Consider the following 21,405-nt stretch of genomic DNA (forward strand, 5'->3'; position numbering starts at 1 on the left):
TCTCTTTTAAAAATGTATTTACATTCTACTATTAACTGTAAATATGTGCATTAGTGTCGTGTTGTATTTCTTTTAACGGAGGAGAAGCAAATGGAATTTTGTTGCTCAGTTTTGTGCAATGACAATAAACATATCCTATTCTATTCTATTCTATTCTATTCTAATAGTATACTTTTAGCATATCATTCCAAGCAGGTTTCAAATATTTCTCGTGACATGCAGGTAGTTCTGTCATAACAGGTATTTCTATAACACAAATGAGATATTAGGATCCAGAGAACGAATTAAAGATTACTCTGGAAATTCACAAACATAAGATAACCTGTGTGTTTGGGAAGGGGAGGGCGATACTATTTCCATGTCACCTCATTGTCTCTTAACGAAAACAGTTGCTACTCTAACTGTTGGTGGCCATCAAAATTGACAAGTAATCACTTCTATTGATAGGACATAAAATGTGAATGCCGTCTTATCAAGAGAAGTGCTTGCTTGTTCATTTCAATTGACAATTGCTGCAGGTCAGGCAACATCTTGAGAATGTGGAAAGGTGATGTTTCAGACCGGGACCCTTCCTCAGAGTGTTACCTGACCTGCTGAGTTACTCCAGCACTTTTCCTCAAGTATCTGGCTTCTACTTTATGGCTTGTTCGACTGGGAACACAGAATCAAAACATCATCGTGAGTACAAGCAACAAGAATGAAGCCAGAGACTGTGGCCACAATGGTGCTTTATCTACATGTACAACTTCTTAAGCTGGCTTTATAATGCTAGAGGATTGTATTTCATTGCAAATTGCTGCTTGGGCTTCAGATGGAAAATTCTGTCCAAATCACCCACCACATCTGGTTAAGGGCCTGTCCCACGAGCATGCGCTTGCATGCGGCAAGCGCGACCTAACGTGGTCGCTTGAGCCGTACGGCCTCACGGGGCCGGTCCCACTTCGATCGCCGGAGCCGTATGGATTTGTGCGGAGCTGGTTCCGAAAAACTGACCGTGTTCAAAAATTCCGCACAGCAACGGCCTGCCGGCCCGCAGCCGCCTCGACGCTGTACGTACCGCCTCGATGGGCATACGCAGCGTCTTGACGCTAGACACAGCGTCTTGACACCGTACGTCACGCACAAACTTCCCGCGGGCTTCGCTCAAACTTCACGTCACTCACTCGACCTCCGCGCGGCCCCCGCTTCCGGTTTGGTCGCGCTTGCCGCATGCATGTCACATGCTCGTGGGACAGGCCCTTAAGGATGCAGAGGTGAGTTGCTGCAATGGTGCTAGGGGTGAGATACAGATGTTATGTGAAGACCTTGTTTTCCATGGAACAGATGCTTAAGCAGGTTAATATTCAAATTTACAAAATGTTCTGCTGGAATAAACAGGGAAGAGTGTTTCCAGTGACAAGAAGCTCAGAAAAGAAAGATTCACGACAGCTGTCAAAATTATCAATGGACATGTGAAGGTTGCTCAATGAAACCTACTGAATAATGAAAAGGCCTCTGTAGAGTGGATGTGAAGAGGATGCTTCCTGTAGTGACCAGAGGGCTTAGCCTTAAATGAAAGGACGTGCCTTAGAATGGAAATGGAGGATTTATTTTGCCAGTGGGTGACTAATCTGTGGAATTCATTGTCACAGGTGGCTGTGGAGACCAAATCATTGGGTATTTTTAAAGTGGAGATTGATAGGTTCTTGATTAGAAAGTGCATCAAAGGTTCCAGGGAGAAGGCAGGAGAATGGGGTTGAGTGGGGAAAATAGATCAGCCGTGATCGAATGGCAAAGCAGGCGATGGGCTGAAGGGCCTAATACTGCTTCTATGTCTTTAGTGCCATGTCTTATAGCTCATATGATTCACTCACCCATCCAATTTGGGTGGTTTTAAGGCAACACACCTATTTATAGATTTGAGCACGCAATAAATGATTGCTCCAATAATGAGGGAGCTGGGCATTCTCTCCAGAAGGGAGTGAAAAATCCCACTGCACAACCCAATATAACGGTCAAAAACTGCAAAATTAAATTCATTTCATTAGGATTTCTGGCATCTTGCAACACACACAATTGCTGTAATGTTTTCTCAGAGACTATACTTCAATTGCATTTTTTTTGCATTTGAAAGCATGTTGGATAATCTCGGAAAGGCTCTAAATAAATGCGAGTTTTCCCTGTTTCAATAAATTACACTGGGTTTGGGACCGATGGCGAGTTCTTTATCCATAAGCTTTTCTATATCAACCTCAGGGATTTCTGATAATGGGCAAGTACAAGAATTCCCATCCCAATTATTGAAAGATTTATCAAGTATAAAATTGACTTCATAACTTGAATTTAATAACATAGTGAGAATACATGCTCACAACTTGGTACTACACAGAGAGTGGTGGTTTAATGGGGAAAAGTTAAAGTCAGTCACAAGTTGCAAGCTGGTACAATAAACCACATTGAATAATGGAAAATAAGCAGGAATTACTTCCACAATTTTTGTTTTCGTAAATGGATGGTGTGAAGATAGTTAATTGAGCTACATTTGTATAATTAAAAGACTCTGGCCTGCTAATAGAAACATAGAAAATAGGTGCAGGAGTAGGCCATTCGGCCCTTCGAGCCTGCACCGCCATTCAATATGATCATGGCTGATCATCCAACTCAGTATCCTGTACCTGCCTTCTCTCCATACCCCCCTGATCCCTTTAGCCACAAGGGCCACAAGGAGAGTTCAACAGATTCACCACTCCCTGTGTGAAAAATGTTTTTCTCATCTCGGGCCTAAAAGATTTTGCCCTTATCCTTAAACTGTGACCCCTTGTTCTGGACTTCCCCAACATCGGGAACAATCTTCCTGCATCTAGCCTGTCCAACCCCTTAAGAATCTTGTAATTTTCTATAAGATCCCCCCTCAATCTTCTAAATTCTAGCGAGTACAAGCCGAGTCTATCCAGTCTTTCTTCATATGAAAGTCTTGACATTCCAGGAATCAGTCTGGTGAACCTTCTCTGCACTCCATTGTACTACCTCTACGGCAAGAATGTCTTTCCGTAGATTAGGAATTTGCCCGTTCAACCTCATTAGACGTGATAAACATGCACATCGTGTTTCTGGACATTGTTGCACCAGTTGTGCAAGTTGTGGTTATTTTTTTTTAAGAAAGATTTGAGTTGGTTAGCACTGTGTATCCAGCATCAAATTCACCCAAACCATGTCAACAATATTACGATGCCCAAAATGTTTGTGAGATTTTTTTTTTTTAAATGATCTGAAAAACCTCACTCACCGAATCAGCTTTTACCAATGGTGAACAAACACTCACAAGCAGACAGCTGTACAGCACTCTGCAGGCTGGTAGCTCATTCTGTACATTGCTCACACTGAAAACTGAGCTTCCCATGTATTTTGATCCAATTTACTCGAAGCAAAACTGACTTACAATGTACAGGTGTCTAAATCTAGCACTCCTCACCATGGATGACACAGACTTGCAAAACGCCTTCCACACATCACAGGAGCCAAACCAGGGCCATCGCCAAGGTTGATTTCTACTCCGGGTTTACTGGGAGCCACAGTGTGAACTGGATTTCTAAGTGGAGCAGCTGCCGGAGGTAGTTGAAGCAGGGACTATCGCAACATTTAAGAAGCGTTTAAACAGGTATATGGATAGGACAGATTTAGAGGGATAGGGACCAAACACTGGCAGGTGGGATAGGCGTGGATGGGACATGTTGTCCGGTGTGGGCAAGTTGGGCTGAAGGGCCTGTTTCCATGCTGTAAGACTCTATGACTCAATGGAGCATTGTCTACATGAGCTACCTTTTGACAAGGCTGTCTTGACTGACGTCAAATCATGTAGTTCCCTGCACCGCTCTCACCGCCAAAGTCAAGGCCTCTGTGATTATCAACTTCTAGGCTTCTGGGACAGTCCAGTCCACAACTGTCGATATGCTGTAAGTGCAGGGAGGAACTGCCGGTGCTGGTTTACACCGAAGATAGATACAAAATGCCGGAGTAACTCAGCGGGACAGGCAGCATCTCTGGAAAGAAGGAATGGGTGATGTTTCGGTTCGAGACCCTTCTGTCACATTGACCTTGTGTGCCCATCACATCTATTCACAACCTGCAGCTTGCCCAGAGTCTGTAGGCAAGTGCTACAATCTGTGGGGAATGGGTGAGAGTTTAAAAAAAATGAGTGTAATGTAGGATCACCATATATAGGTCCATTCTGAGCAGTTCATGAGTACATAAATCTTAGTCACATAATTAGGCCAGTCGGCCCATTGAGTCTACTCCGCCATTCATTCATGGTTCATCTATCCTTCCCCCTCAACCCCACTCTCCTGTCTTCTCTGCATAACCCCTGACACCCGTTACTAATCAAGAATATGTCATTCTCCACTATAAAAATACCATTGAGTTGGCCTCCACAGCTGTCTGTGGCAATTAATTCCATAGATTCACCACCCTGTGACTAAAGAAATTCCTCCTTGTCTCCTTTTTAAAAGGTACATCCTTTTATTCTGAGGCTGTGGCCCCTTAACCTTCTGCACTCCAGAGAATAAAGACCTAACTTATTCAACCTTTCTCAGTAACTTAGTTGTTGAAACCCAGGCAACATTCTAGTAAATCTCCTCTGTACTCTCTCTATTTTGTTGACATCCTTCCTATAATTGGGCGACCAAAATTGTACACCACACTCCAGATTTGGTCTCACCAATGCCTTGTACAATTTTAACATTACATCCCAGCTTCTATACACAATGCTCTGAGGTTATAAAGGTTAGCATACCAAAAGCTTTCTTTACAACCCTATCTATATGAGATTCCACCTTCAAGGAACTATGCACGGTTATTCCCAGATCCCTCTGTTCAACTGTATTCTTCAATTCCCTACCATTTACCATGTACGTCCTATTTTGATTTGTCCTGCCAAGGTGTAGCACCTCACATTTATCAGCATTAAACTCCATCTGCCATCTTTCAGCCCATTCTTCCAAATAGCCTAAATCACTCTGTAGACTTTGGAAATCCTCTTCTTTATCCACAACACCCCCTATCTTGGTATCATCTGCATACTTACTAATCCAATTTACCACACCTTCATCCAGATCATTGATGTACATGACAAACAACAAAGGACCCAACACAGATCCCTGAGGCACCCCACTAGTCACCTGCCTCCAACCCGACAAACAGCCATCCACCATTACCCTCTGGCTTCTCCCATTCAGCCACTGTTGAATCCATCTAGCTACTCCTGCATTTATACCCAACAGTTGAATCTTCTTAACTAACCTTCCATGAGGAACCTTGTAAAAGGCCTTACTAAAGTCCATATAGACAACATCCACTGCTTTACCCTCGTCAGTTTCTCAAGTAACCTCCAAAAAATTCAAGAAGATTAGTTAAACATGACCTTCCAGGCACAAATCCATGTTAACTGTTCCGAATCAGACCCTGTTTATCCAGATGCTTATATATATTATCTCTACGTATATTTTCCATTAATTTGCCCACCACTGACGTCAAACTAACAGGTCTATAATTGCTAGGTTTGCTCTTAGAACCCTTTTTAAACAATGGAACAACATGCGCAGTACGCCAATCCTCGGGGACTATTCCCGTTTCTAATGACATTTGAAATATTTCTGTCATAGCCCCGGCTATTTCTACACTAACTTCCCTCAATGTCCTAGGGAATATCCTGTCAGGACCTGGAGACTTATCCACTTTTATATTTTTCAAAAGTGTCAGTACTTCTTTTACTTTGAAACTCATAGTATCCATAGCTACTCTACTAGTTTCCCTTACCTCACATAATTCAATATCCTTCTCCTTGGTGAATACCGGAGACTTTGTTGGACACTTCTCCAGCAAACATAACATGGAGTAAATCCCAGGGTCGGTCTGATCGGGAGTGCAAGTTTGAATGACCCAAGTCCAATTCCAATTTCCATGATAGTCAAACCGTTTGTCTATATTCCACTCAACAAATCACAGCTGAACAGAAACTTCTAGGGAAAAACACACAAAGTAGAAGGGCACAAACTAAGAAAGGTTGTTCCCAATCGAATCGTCTGACAACTTCTAACCAAAATAATTTAAAAATGCAATGTCAGAGGACAGTTACCTCTAAAAATGTGCTGCATATAGGCCCAAGGATAAATGATTATATTTATCAAACATTTTCATGGACTCAAATCAGACATGCACAGAGGCCATCGGGAGTTCTATATACAGGACATATCATTGCTGTATTGCCACTGGGAACAGGTTAGCACATGAAGAACCTTTCATCATGTAATCATTTAATGTCTTTCCGCTGATGGCATAGCACGCAACAACAGCTTTTCACTACACCTCGGTACACGTGACAATAAACTAAACTGTAAACCAGGGTAACCCTTCTACAATTGCAGGAAATGTCACAGTGGAGATGAGGGTGAACAGCACTTGCCTTTGTATCTAGGCCTTACCCAATCCTTTGCAATGAACTGGGTCACAGTTTAAGGATAAAGGGGAAATCTTTTAGGACTGAGATGAGAAAAACATTTTTTACACAGAGAGTGGTGAATCTCTGGAATTCTCTGCCACAGAATGTAGTTGAGGCCAGTTCATTGGCTATATTTAAGAGGGAGTTAGATGTGGCCCTTGTGGCTAAAGGGAAGGCAGGTACAGGATACTGAGTTGGATGATCAGCCATGATCACATTGAATGGCGGTGCAGGCTCGAAGGGCCTAATGGCCTACTCCTGCACCTATTTTCTATGTTTCTAACTGGTTTGATAGACTCCCACGTTTTTAGTGGCCCCAATGCTTTGCAAATTGTTCAACGGGGCTGTAATTTTTGCATTCAGCGAACAGTTCATTTGGGAAAGGAAAATGGGGTGTGATCAGCACAGAGAGATCCACTGCGTGGTTGTCTATAATATTGACGCAAGTACAGAGCTGCCTGCGGGTGTGGCTGCAGTGTACAGGTTACTGACGTGGCAGAGTGCATGTAGACGCATGCTAAGAGGATTGTGCGTATGCAAGAAGTAACAAAGAGCAAGATCTTTTAAAATATTTAATGAGGATGTTTCATGTGCATGTCATTGCAAAGTGTTATAAAGATTGTTTAGCAAATAAGAGAATATCATGATGATTCTTTTAAAACCCATTGAAGCTGCCTGTCTGAGTTACTCCAGCTTTTTGTGTTCTTGTAAACCAACATCATCTGCAGTCATTCCCACACTAACAGTGTTGAAACAGAAATATGTTGACTATTTGCAGACTGTGATGGCCTTTGCACTGATTTAGAAGATGGCATTATGTAAGCAGAGAGATAACCATGCACAAACCCTGTACAATGAACATCCAAACGAATACTTGAATAAATGAGATAAAGATTGTTGATTAAAGGGCAAAGATTGAACATAGACATAGAAAAAAACATAGAAAACGTAGGCCATTCGGCCCTTCGAGCCTGCACCGCCATTCAATATGATCATGGCTGATCATCCAGTATCCCGATGCTCCCCTTCCTTTCCATACCCCCTGATCCCCTTAGCCACAAGGGCCACATCTAACTCCCTCTTAAATATAGCCAATGAACTGGCCTCGACTACCCTCTGTGGCAGAGAGTTCCAGAGATTCACCACTCTGTGTGTGAAAAACGTTCTTCTCATCTCGGTTTTAAAATCTTATCCTTAAGCTGTGTCCTGGACTTCCCTAACATCGGGAACAATCTTCCTGCATCTAGCCTGTCCAACCCCTTAAGAATTTTGTAAGTTTCTATAAGATCCCCTCTCAATCTCCTGAATTCTAGAGAGTATAAACCGAGTCTATCCAGTCTTTGCTCATAAGACAGTCCTGACATCCCAGGAATCACTGGTGAACCTTCTCTGCACTCCCTCTATGGCAATAATGTCCTTCCTCAGATTTGGAGACCAAAACTGTACGCAATACTCCAGGTGTGGTCTCACCAAGACCCTGTACAACTGCAGTAGAACCTCCCTGCTCCTATACTCAAATCCTTTTGCTATGAAAGCCAACATACCATTCGCTTTCTTTACTGCCTGCTGCACCTTCATGCCTACCTTCAATGACTGGTGTACCATGACACCCAGGTCTCACTGCATCTCCCCCTTTCCCAATCGGCCACCATTATCTTTGTGAAGGAAGGGTTGAATTAATTAAAACACCATGTCACTGAGGTAAACCATGTTTGCAAGAAAATATTTCACAATTGATGTGGTTCCCATTGAAAGAGGAGCTTGGTCTGTGGAAAGCAAACAGGGATGAATAGAAATAGCTCAATCTACAAAAGTTGTTATAAGATTGGTTACAAATCATATTCAATGTTTTATTGATATCCTCTGAGGTTTTAAAAACAGAATATTACAATCATCTTGAAAAATAAAACCCATTCCTTCTCTCCAGAGATTCTGCCTGTCCCGCGGAGTTACTCCAACATTTTGTGTCAATCGATGTAAACCAGTATCTGCAGTTCCTTCCGATACTTTATATATATATAGGCCATTTGGAAAAATGGGCTGAAAGATGGCAGATGGAGTTTAATGCTGAAAAATGTGAGGTGCTACACCTTGGCAGGACAAATCAAAATAGGACGTACATGGTAAATGGTAGGGAATTGAAGAATACAGTTGAGCAGAGGGATCTGGGAATAACCGTGCATAGTTCCTTGAAGGTGGAATCTCATATAGATAGGGTGGTAAAGAAAGCTTTTGGTATGCTAGCCTTTATAAATCAGAGCATTGAGTATAGAAGCTGGGATGTAATGTTAAAATTTGTACAAGGCATTGGTGAGACCAAATCTGGAGTATAGTGTACAATTTTGGTCGCCCAATTATAGGAAGGATGTCAACAAAATAGAGAGAGTACAGAGGAGATTTACTAGAATGTTGCCTGGGTTTCAACAACTATGTTACAGTGATAGTTTGAATAAGTTAGGTCTTTATTCTCTGGAGCGCAGAAGGTTAAGGGGGGACTTGATAGAGGTCTTTAAATGATGAGAGGGATAGACCGAGTTGTTGTGGACAAGCTTTTCCCTTTGAGAATAGGGAAGATTCAAAAAAAGAGGACATGACTTCAGAAATAAGGGACAGTAGTTTAGGGGTAATATGAGGGGGGACTTCTTTACTCAGAGAGTGGTAGCGGTGTGGAATGAGCTTCCAGTGGAAGTGGTGGAGGCAGGTTCATTGGTATCATTTAAAAATAAATTGGATAGGCATATGGATGAGAAGGGAATGGAGGGTTATGGCATGAGTGCAGGCAGGTGGGACTAAGATAAAAAATTTGTTCGGCACGGACTTGTAGGGCCGAGATGGCCTGTTTCCGTGCTGTCATTGTTATATGGTTATATGGTTATATTTGTACTGGATATAAATTTATGAAATCTGTTGTGCAATAACCAATGTGCATGTACTCAGTGGTGGAGAAACTCAGCGGGTGCAGCAGCATCTATGGAGCGAAGAAAATAGGCAACGTTTCGTCCCGAAACGTTGCCTATTTCCTTCGCTCCATAGATGCTGCTGCACCCGCTGAGTTTCTCCAGCCTTTTTGTGTACCTTCGATTTTCCAGCATCTGCAGTTCCTTCTTAAGTACAAAGTCAAGTGGTTGGTCTAGTCCTTTGAGCCAAACCAAATTACAAATCATGAAAGTAACAGACCTAAGTAACAGGCCAAGTAGCCAATTATCTGACCATTGCTATTTGACTCTAAAGTGACGATAGGTGTGATCTAAAAGCAGCTTTTATGTGTAATTTTCACATAACAAGAAGAGAAACAGTGGGTCAATTTCTAGGCAATCACAGTCAACCTATGTAAAGTTATGGTCAGGCAAACTTTAAGTACTGTTTCCAGTTCTAAAGAAGGCTTCATAATGGTCGGAGAAGTCGGAGAAAAAAAGGTACATTTGTGAAGATAAAAACATTTGTGTGATATGGAGGGGAGAAAGGTTTGCAAAAATGTGCTGTTTCTGTCTCAGAAGAAGCTGAGCAAGGAGCAGCCTGATCAGCTAATAACAATATAGAAAAGATACATCTGGAACATTGTTGTCAACCATTGTGTAAGATTAGTCCAAAGATTTGCACTTCAGTTCTACTTTAAGAATTCTTCTTTGCACTACTAGTGGATTACGTTTTGTGGAATATATGAATATGTGGATTACATTTCTAAACAAAATTATAGAGGAGAGACAAATAATCACTCTGTTACTACAATGAGGAGAATTTGGGTTTGTTCTGGGTGGAAACAGGTCAAGTGGTCTTCCTCATGCATAACTATTTTGTAAACATGAGAATCGGGATTAAGATTATGTTCTATACTCACCCAATGTCTCTGAATCCCTTGTTTTTCTTAATTGCTTGTGCTAATAATTTCCCTCCTTCACTTGTTAGTTTGTTGAGCCCAATTCTACAAGGAACATTGATAGAAATGTTCACATTATATACATGTCACATTATATACTGTACCTCAGGAACAAACCTGAGACTTCTACAGTAACCTCCCATCTGCAATGCACACATTGAGGATCCCAACAGCAGGAATTGGACGTGAGCCTAGTCGGGAGCTCCGTGTTCCAATCCTTCCCGACACCGGAGTTTCGACCATCATTTCAAAAGGATTTGAGTATAGGAGCACTGAGGTACTACTGCAGATGCACAGGGTCTTGGTGAGACCACACCTGGAGTATTGTGTACCGTTTTGGTCTCCGAATCAGAGGAAAGACATTCTTGCCATAGAGGGAGTACAGAGAAGGTTCACCAGACTGATTCCTGGGATGTCAGGACTTTCATATGAAGAAAGACTGGATAGACTTGGTTTGTACTCGCTAGAATTTAGAAGATTGAGGGGGGATCTTATAGAAACTTACAAAATTCTTAAGCGGTTAGACAGGCTAGATGCAGGAAGATTGTTCCCAATGTTGGGGAAGTCCAGGACAAGGGGTCACAGCTTAAGGATAGAGGGGAAATCCTTTAGAACCGAGATGAGAAGAACATTTTTCACGCAGAGAGTGGTGAATCTCTGGAACTCTCTGCCACAGAGGGTAGTTGAGGCCAGTTCATTGGCTATATTTAAGAGGGAGTTAGATGTGGCCCTTGTGGCTAAAGGGATCAGGGGGTATGGAGAGAAGGCGGGTACGGGATACTGAGTTGGATGATCAGCCATGATCATATTGAATGGCTGTGCAGGCTCGAAGGGCCGAATGGCCTACTCCTGCACCAATTTTCTATGTTTCAAGGTTCAAACCGTCGGCAACAGCCCCGTTCAAAGGCCCCAACAACGGGTGAACAAAGGAGGAAGGTGATTGAACTTTATTGCCTTCCATCACAGTGAGGAATGTGGATTCCACTGTGGTGGATGTTTATCTTAAACATTATTTCATGCGCTGTGTGTATTTTTGTTTTTTACTTAGTATGGTGGTATGGTAACTCAAATTTCACTGTACCTTAATTGGTACATGTGAAAATTAAAATGAATCTTGGATCTAGTCTGATGAAAAATTGCAAGTCTCTTTACAAATGATTTGAGGTCAATTTTTAATTTTAAATGCAAGACTAATAAACCTGTTAATGAAAAGTATTAAAGGTTAGGACGGCATGGTGGCACAGTGGTAGAGTTGCTGCCTTACGGCGCCAGGGAACCGGGTTCGATCCTGACTACGGATGCTGTCTGTACGGAGTTTGTACGTTCTCCCCGTGACTGTGTGGGTTTGCTCCAGGATCCCCAGTTTTCTCTCACACTCCAAAGGCCTACGGGTTAATTGGCTTGGTATCATTGTAAATTGTCCCAAATGTGTGTAAGTATTCGGGGATCCATGGTCGGTGCGGACTCAGTGGGTCGAAGGGCCTGTTTCTGCACTGTATCTCCAAATTAAACTAAAAATAAAATTAACGGTCAAAGCAGGCATTTGGAGTGTAATCACGGACCAATTGCAACCCAACTGATTAGCAAAATACCCAAGGACAAAATGCAGCACATCATTTTATGCCTCCAGCAATCATTCTAATGTACTCACTACAAATTAGAAAATTGAGGGGGATCTTATAGAAACATACAAAATTCTTAAGGGGTTGGACAGGCTAGAGGCAGGAAGATTGTTCCCGATGTTGGGGAAGTCCAGAACAAGGGGTCACAGTTAAGGATAAGGGGGAAATCTTTTAGGACCGAGATGAGAAAAACATTTTTCACACATAGAGTGGTGAATCTGTGGAATTCTTTGGCACAGAAGGTAGTTGAGGCCAGCTCATTGGCTATATTTAAGAGGGAGTTAGATGTGGCCCTTGTGGCTAAAGGGATCAGGGGGTATGGAGAGAAGGCAGGTACAGGATACTGAGTTGGATGATCAGCCATGATCATATTGAATGGCGGTGCAGGCTTGAAGGGCCGAATGGCCTACTCCTGCACCTATTTTCTATGTTTCTATGTTAATAATAATATGGAAGCAAAATATTAAAAATGTCTGAAAAAAACCCAACAAAATTGCTTTAAGCGCTCAACAGGTTAGGCAGTATGCTACTGACATGAATTCCATTCATCCTTGTCCCCACCCTGATTATTTCTCTTTCGGGCACTCACAGTGTTGGGTTCTGCTACTTTAACCAGTTCAAGTGCTGGATTGAATCTTGGGAATTCCCATGTTGAATTCCTATGTTGAATCGTTAGTCGTTCCTCTTTCAAATTCTGCCACAAGTTCTAAATTGATTGGATTTCAACTTTCCAGAGAACTTGGTTAATTGATATTTTTTAATCATTCTTCTATGTTGTTATATGCTTTCACGGAAGAAAAAAATACCCACGTTTCAATCGTCTTTTGTTATTAATTGATACTATTAACATTGTATACAGTGGCAACAATTCACATAAATTGTTAACGTATTTCTTACTTCAGTGTATGAAGACTTGGACATTCTTCAACGATACGGGCAACATCCTGGGCACCAACATCAGTGATCTGATTCCAATACAGGCTGGAAAAAATAACAACCATGTTTAATGACAGCGGTGGGACACACACTATGATACCATTGTGTAACAAGGAAGTGCAGATGCTGGTTTTCACCGAAGAGAGACACAAAATGCTGTGGTAATTCTGGGGGTTAGGCAGCATCTCTGGAGGAAAAGGAATAGGTGACGTTTCGGGTTTGGACCCTTTCACTGTCTGATGAGGAACGTTTATAACCCAACATTATGAATATTGAATTCTCCAATTTTAAGGAATATCCCACTAGATACCTGTCTTTCCCCTTCCCTCCGATGTGCACACATATCCCCAATATCTCCCACCTCACCAGTCTCCCTTCTCCTCCTTTGTATGGTCATCTCCCATCCCCGAGTCCCACTTTTGATTATCCACCCATCCCTCTTTCCCCTTCCCTGTTCCCTTCCACCCATATCCCCAGGGCCAGATAGGCTGCATCCCCAGAGTACTTAAGGAAGTAGCTCCAGAAATAGTGGATGCATTAGTAATAATCTTTCAAAACTCATTAGATTCTGGAGAAGTTCCAGAGGATTGGCGGGTAGCAAACGTAACCCCACTTTTTAAGAAGGGAGGGAGAGAGAAAACGGGGAATTACAGACCAGTTAGTCTAACATCGGTAGTGGGGAAACTGCTAGAGTCAGTTATTAAAGATGGGATAGCAGCACATTTGGAAAGTGGTGAAATCATTGGACAAAGTCAGCATGGATTTACGAAAGGTAAATCATGTCTGACGAATCTTATAGAATTTTTCGAGGAAATAACTAGTAGCGTGGATAGGGGAGAACCAGTGGATGTGGTGTTCTGGACTTCCAGACGGCTTTCGACAAGGTCCCACATAAGAGATTAGTATACAAACTTAAAGCACACGGCATTGGGGGGTTCAGTATTGATGTGGATAGAGAACTGGCTGGCAAACAGGAAGCAAAGAGTAGGAGTAAACGGGTCCTTTTCACAATGGCAGGCAGTGACTAGTGGGGTACCGCAAGGCTCAGTACTGGGACCCCAGCTATTTACAATATATATTAATGATCTGGATGAGGGAATTGAAGGCAATATCTCCAGGTTTGCGGATGACACTAAGCTGGGGGGCAGTGTTAGCTGTGAGGAGGATGCTAGGAGACTGCAAGGTGACTTGGATAGGCTGGGTGAGTGGGCAAATGTTTGGCAGATGCAGTATAATGTGGATAAATGTGAGGTTATCCATTTTGGTGGCAAAAAACGGGAAAGCAGACTATTATCTAAATGGTGGCCGATTGGGAAAGGGGGAGATGCAGCGAGACCTGGGTGTCATGGTACACCAGTCATTGAAGGTAGGCATGCAGGTGCAGCAGGCAGTAAAGAAAGCAAATGGTATGTTAGCTTTCATTGCAAAAGGATTTGAGTATAAGAGCAGGGAGGTTCTACTGCAGTTGTACAGGGTCTTGGTGAGACCACACCTGGAGTATTGCGTACAGTTTTGGTCTCCAAATCTGAGGGAGGACATTATTGCCATAGAGGGAGTGCAGAGACGGTTCACCAGACTGATTCCTGGGATGTCAGGACTGTCTTATGAAGAAAGACTGGATAGACTTGGTTTATACTCTCTAGAATTTAGGAGATTGAGAGGGGATCTTATAGAAACTTACAAAATTCTTAAGGGGTTGGACAGGCTAGATGCAGGAAGATTGCTCCCGATGTTGGGGAAGTCCAGGACAAGGGGTCACAGCTTAAGGATAAGGGGGAAATCCTTTAAAACCGGGATGAGAAGAACTTTTTTCACAGAGAGAGTGGTGAATCTCTGGAACTCTCTGCCACAGAGGGTAGTCAAGGCCAGTTCATTGGCTATATTTAAGGGGGATTTAGATGTGGCACTTGTGGCTAAGGGGATCAGAGGGTATGGAGAGAAGGCAGGTACGGGATACTGAGTTGGTTGATCAGCCATGATCATATTGAATGGCGGTGCAGGCTCGAAGGGCCGAATGGCCTACGCCTGCACCTATTTTCTATGTTTCTATGTTTTCTTCCCCCTCCCCACACTTACAATCATAGAATCATAGAATCAAAGAAAATATGTGCAGGAGTAGGCCATTTGGCAATTCGATTCAATATGATCATGGCTGATCATCCAACTCAGTATCCTGTACCTGCCTTCTCTCCATACCCCCTGATCCCTTTAGCCACAAGGGCCACATCTAACTCCCTCTCAAATATAGCAATCATTCTGAAGAAGGGTCCCGATCTGAAATGTTGCCTAACCACGTCCTCACGTCCTCCTGAGATGTTGCCTGACCCGCTGAACTACTCCTGCACTCTATGCCTTCTTCAGAATGCTGGAAATACCTAACAGAGCAGCAGTATCGGTGGAGAGAGATTAAAACGAGTTGGTGCTGGAGGTGAAACACCTTGGAGCAGCACTGCCAGTTCAGATGGAAATAGAAATAGTAATAGAAAGAGCAAGTTATCTGAAATTGTGGAGATTGTCCCAGTTGCCCAAGTGAAAGACAAGGGTCTATGCAGCCCAAATAGCGTGACGCAGGAGGCCAGAGGCAAGTGATTGTGTTATGGAGAAAAACCTGTTATTCAGCTCCAATAACCTGCTTCAACTTCATTAAAGGAAACACCTGAAACATGATAGGCTGTTCTTTATACTGAGAAAAACTACCAAATTTCCCACTGATCAGATGTAATTGCGCTGTTGGGGGTTTGCCAAATGTTTGCCTAATTAGTTGACATGATTGCTCTAAATCACAAATGGTTTCCACAGACAAAGGGAACAATTTAATCCAGCCAATACTTTAGTCAAGTACGGCGAGCCGCATCATTTTCCTGTCTGATTCATGAGTCTCACAAACGTAAACATGCAGAGACATGTCAGGGAACGAAATGCCGATAGCGTAGGAGCTGAGATCTGCTTCCAATATCATCTGGAGTCCTGAGACTCATAGAAATATAGAAACATAGAAAATAGGTTTAGGAGTAGGCCATTCGGCCCTTCGAGCCTGCACCACCATTCAATATGATCATGGCTGATCATCCAACTCAGTATCCTGTACCTGCCTTCTCTCCATACACCCTGATCCCTCTAGCCACAGGGGCCACATCTAACTCCCTCTTAAATATAGCCAATGAACTGGCCTCAACTTACTTCTGTGGCAGAGAGTTCCAGAGATTCACCACTCTCTGCGTGAAAAATGTTCTTCTCATCTCAGTTTTAAAGGATTTCCCCTCTATCCTTAAACTGTGACCCCTTGTTCTGGACTTCCCCAACATCGGGAACAATCTTCCTGCATCTAGCCTGTCCAATCCCTTAAGAATTTTGTAAGTTTCTATAAGATCCCCCCTCAATCTTCTAAATTCTAGCGAGTACAATCCGAGTCTATCCAGTCTTTCTTCATAAGAAAGTCCTGACATCCCAGGAATCAGTCTGGTGAACCTTCTCTGTATTCCCTCTATGGCAACAATGTCTTTCCTCAGATTTGGAGACGATAGACTGAGGAAGTGCAGAACCAAGCCCACCAGCACAGAGAGACCATGTTGACTGGCAACTACCCTTTACATCGAGTAATAGCGTCTTACAGCATGGAAACAATCCCTTCGGCCCAACCTGCCAACACGTCCCAGAAAATCTTCTTTGACGTGGCTCAACATACAGACAGGACAATGTACTGATAAGCAGTCATACAACACAGATTTCTGCGAGCACACACAGTGTGTATCGATCTTAAAAGCAAATATAAAGATTCAAAACTGTAAAAATAGACAAGATAAAAATTGTGGATACGTATAAAGTGACAATCGTCAGGGTTAATTTGTCCATTGTTCATTTTTTTTTTAAGCTGTTTATGGCAATGGGTATGAATGAGTTTTTGTGGATGTTTTTCTTGGATAGGGGGACTTTATATCGGCGGCCTGATGGCAGAAGTTGGAAAGACTTGTGCAGGGGGTGGGTGAGATCCTGTGTAATGAGATTGGCTTTCCTTTTAACTGCCTGGGTGTGGAGTACTGATAATTGATTTTGAGTTTTGCCAGTTATTTTGCTTGCCTGATTGATGATCCGGGAAAGCTTTGATTTGTCTATGACAGAGGTGAGGGTGAACCAGGATGTGATGTTAAAGGTGAGTACAGATTCTATAAGTGATTTATAGATAGCTGTTAAAATGTCCTGTCTGACATCAAAGCTCCTGAGTTTCCTCAGCAGGAACAGGCATTGCTGTGCCTTCTTGTACACAGAGTCTGTGTGCTGGGAGAAGGACAGGCGGGTGTCAATCTCTGTGCCCAGGTATCTAAAGGCATCTACCTGCTCAACTGTCTGCCCATTCAGCCTCAGAGGTTCAAAGAGAGGTTGGGGGGAAGATGTTCGCCTCCCCCCACAACACAGCTCCTTGGTCTTGGAGATGTTAAGCGCCAGAGAGCTCTCTTTAATCCACAGCATCAGGGTGTTGACCTGCTGATAGTAGGCAGCCAGAGAAGTGTGATCCTTGATGTGGGCCACCAGGGCCATATCGTCTGCATACTTAAAAAGGGAAATGTCACTGTTATTGTTTGTTATGTTGTTTGTGTAGATGGAAAATAAAATTGGTGATAAGACACAACCCTGGGGGGCACCAGTGTTTAAAATCATGTTCTTGGATTTAAAACCATTTACCACCACATGCTGAGGCCGGCCCTGCAGGGCAACATCTCATAGATCTTCTCTGCTCCCTTTTCAACTTGACAACATCTATCCTATCACATGACCTTATGAGAGCTACATTATGTTGCTATTTCAAAGAAGTAACGCATTGCGGTAAACCTTATGGTGACATCCACAATGGATGTGCTGATGGTATAGCCATGGGTGGACAACGGAGGCAGTAGCTCAGCCTTTGAATCAGAGGAATAGTGGCCCTAGGACTCACCCACTGGTAGCAACTTAAGTGACCTCTATCCTATCACATAGCCTGGATATCTGTCTTATCTTTTTTAAATATCATCGCCTTTCCGTTTTCCAAACTCCAAATACCATAGGTCTAATTTAGTTGTTCCTGATATAACAACCCTCACATTCCAGGAAATAGCCTAGTGAATTTATTTTGGACTAGCCTCAATGCCTGGGGAATAAACCGCAGTTAATCTGTTATCCAATTATTCCGAAGTCCCACTAGCTCAGCACTTGACCCACCAGCTATTTCACACTCCCTTTCAATTCATCAGGACCATAGTCCCTGCACCCCATTCTGACTCATTAGGGCACTGTTACACACACGCTTTTTTTAATCTGACCAAGAGCCTTGTTTTCCATGCTCCTTTTCAAATAGCAGGCTCCACTCCACAAACAATGAATGGCCTGGGTAGAGTGGATGTGGAGAGGATGTTTCCACTAGTGGGAGAGTCTAAAGGGCCTGTCCCACTTGGCCGTCATTGATGCGACATCATTTATGCGTCATGACGGATGACACGCACTTCGTGATATGCACGTGATGCGCGCATGGTGCGTGATGACATAGGCAATGATGCGCGGCTGCGTGTACAAAATCTTAACGCACCATCTGCGTGACGCGCAATTGACGGCCAACTGGGACACGCCCTTAGGACCACACGACTCAGCCTCAGAATAAAAGGACGTACCTTTATAATGGAGACAAAGAGGAATTTCTTTACCCAGAACGTGGCGATTCTGTGAAATTCATTGCCGCAGATATCTGTGGACGCCAAGCCATTTGGTATTTTTAAGTCTCATTGTCTTTAACTCATTTTCAACTAGCCCATGGCTAACAATGGTCTGTTTCCTTCACCATCGTTACTATTTTGCATATCTTTCATTAATTTGTTCGATATCACCGTCTATATCTCTTGTTCTCTTTCCCCTGACTCAGTCGGCAAAACGGTCTCGACCCGAAACATCATCCATTCCTTTTCTCCAGAGATGCTATCTGACCCACTGAGTTACTCCAGGTTTTTGTGCCTATCTTCTATTTTTAAAGCATCGGGTTCTTGATTAGTAAGGATGCCAGGGGTTATGAGGAGAAGGCAGATGAATCGTGTTGAGAGAGAAAGGTAGATCAGCCATGACTGAATGGTGAAGTAGACTCGATGGCCGATGGACAAAATCTGCTCCTGTGACATACAAATTTATTAATCTAAAGACAGGTCCTGACTCAAAATGTCATTTATTCATCTCCCTGCACAGATGCTGTCTGACCCACTAAGTTCCTCCAGCAGTTTAATTTTAGCTCAAGGTTTCAACATCTGCAGAAGGCTTGTGCCTTCTTTTAAAACTGCTGGGTTTCTTGAGAAATTTAAATTAGAACAAAGTGTAACATTTAAAAAAAGCAAATTAAAGAAATGTATTAGTGTATTGACATTAAGAACATCCAATCGCTTGGAAAATCTGCTAGTCCACAACCAATGTCTGAAGTTTTCTAGAATATCAGAAGTTTTTTCTGTATATCCTTTCTTAAAGGGACCAAAACAGGGCACATTACACCCAAAGATCATAGGCCAGGCATGGCCGAACCGCTGCCCTGCACATTCGTAACAACACATTCAAATATCTAAACTCCATCCCACTTGCATAAAGGTAATTTGTCTTCCTAACGACTCATTGTACCTGCCGACTAACATTTTGTAACTCCTGCACAAGAACATCTAGATTCATTCATCTGCAGTTTTTCTGTCGTTTAGGCAATAAGCTGACTTTCAATTCTTCCAACGGAATTGCATGACTTCACACTTTGTGACATTCAGTTTATTTGCCAAGGTTTCACCCAATTGACTGAATGTCCAGTTCACTGAATCTATTTATATCCTGCACCGTTCAAGAATCCTCATTGCAACATGCCCTTTCACCTACTTTGTGCCAGACACAAACACTACAGTCACCATGTCAGTGTTCCATATTCAGCATTTCAATCTGTCAGACATTTAATCAGCACCATCTCAGAAAGTGTTTGTTTTACCACGGTTCAATGGTGCAAATGAAACCTTCAGTTAGTATTGTTTTTTTATTCTGTTTGTTTCTATATAAAAAAAAATTAAGTTGCAAGTAACCCAAAATGCTACAGCAATAATTTGTGGAATGGAATACGTTTTCTCTTTTCAAAGCTGTTGTCTGACCTCTGAAACATTTTGTTTTTCTTATTTCAACATTAGCAGATCTTCTGATTTTCATTTGTCCACATAATTCCTATTTTGCACTAAATTAAGCTGGAGCATTAATTTCTTCTATCAAAAGTTTTTGATAAGACCCCACCAAGACCCAATCTGACGTAGACAATCTGTTCCTTCCCACAGAGTCCCTCCCTCACTCACAAATCTGCTCCTGAAATACGAGCAGTTGTCTACTGGAATGTTGGCTGGCCGTTTGCCCCAGTGTATTGGCTGCAGTCCGCACCAAAGCTCCTATAGCAGAGGAGATATTTCTGATCTTTCAACTAGGACAAGTCAAGTCATTGGTTGCCCTCTCCCCTACCTGATGTGAGTGAAATGAAAGTGGCAATGCTCTTACTTTTGTGCAAAAGAAATAACATCAAAGACAGCTCCAAATCCTGCGTTTGGACTGTTCATAACACACATGCCCTTTGGAAGGCGCTATGGGTGCAAAAACGTTCAGGACAGTTAGTCCCTGGTGGAATAGTTACTTTCCGAAATTGCCTCTAGAAACTCCTACTCTCAATTCCGTTCTCACACATGCAACGGAGGCTTTTGCCCGTAGCAGCCCGGACAGTCCGTTGCAGGGGTGTATATAGCGCCGCATGAATTGTGCATTTCCCCCCCCTGGGTTTCTCCCTTCTGTTTTGTAGTTTCTGTTAGGGTGAGTGAAGTGTCCCATAGTGCGTTCGGCCGTACGCACTGAGTACGAGCAGCTTTTAATTGGCAGAGCATTGTACAGATGGTATAGTACCGGGACAAGATGCTTTCCACCGGCTGCGTATCATGTAGGATCCTCGGAGACAATCATAATCTCCTCAATTGCTGACTAAATTAAGCGCTGGAGCATTAATCACGAGAGTGAACCCATCTTGCATGTCATATCCTATAGATGTGGATCCCTTTGGTCCGCACTGTTCACCCTAACCACAGGATCCCCATTTATTCAATGGAGCGTCTTTCAGCAAAGCCACCAACGCCAGACCCCATGTCATATTGGTTTCAATATCTGTCGCTTACATACTGACGACACATCCAACCTCTCCCTAAACCCCTGATCTTATAAATGGTCTCCCAGAAGAAAAAATTTCAAATAAAGTCCTGCAACATCTCGTACACGCAACTGAGTGGATATTTATTTACATATTTTACAGTTAATGAGATAGACATGGGTGAATGTGTCTCACTTAGAATGTTAGGTAGACAAAATTGCTGGATATACTAAGCGGGTGGGGCAGCATCTATGGGGCGAAGGAAATAGGCAACGTTTCAGGCCGAAACCCTTCTTCAGACCACTTAGAATGTTTACTTTGACAGATAATCCAATAGAAA

The 21,405-nt window shown here is 42.8% G+C and overlaps 1 protein-coding gene across 2 annotated transcripts in view; it reads right to left on the reverse strand.

Moving 5' to 3' along the window:
* nod1 (nucleotide-binding oligomerization domain containing 1) overlaps positions 1-21,405 on the reverse strand; it is an 83,778-nt gene that overhangs the window by 17,926 nt on the left and 44,447 nt on the right. For both annotated transcript variants that reach the window (XM_055651124.1, XM_055651131.1), the window contains exons 6-7: positions 12,872-12,955; positions 10,314-10,397 (exon numbers count right to left, since the gene is read on the reverse strand). In XM_055651124.1, coding sequence (XP_055507099.1) covers positions 10,314-10,397; positions 12,872-12,955 — 168 coding nt within the window. The remainder of the gene's footprint in view (positions 1-10,313; positions 10,398-12,871; positions 12,956-21,405) is intronic.

Source organism: Leucoraja erinacea, chromosome 2 (assembly GCF_028641065.1).
Source record: "Leucoraja erinacea ecotype New England chromosome 2, Leri_hhj_1, whole genome shotgun sequence".
Classification (NCBI taxonomy): Eukaryota; Metazoa; Chordata; class Chondrichthyes; order Rajiformes; family Rajidae; genus Leucoraja; species Leucoraja erinaceus.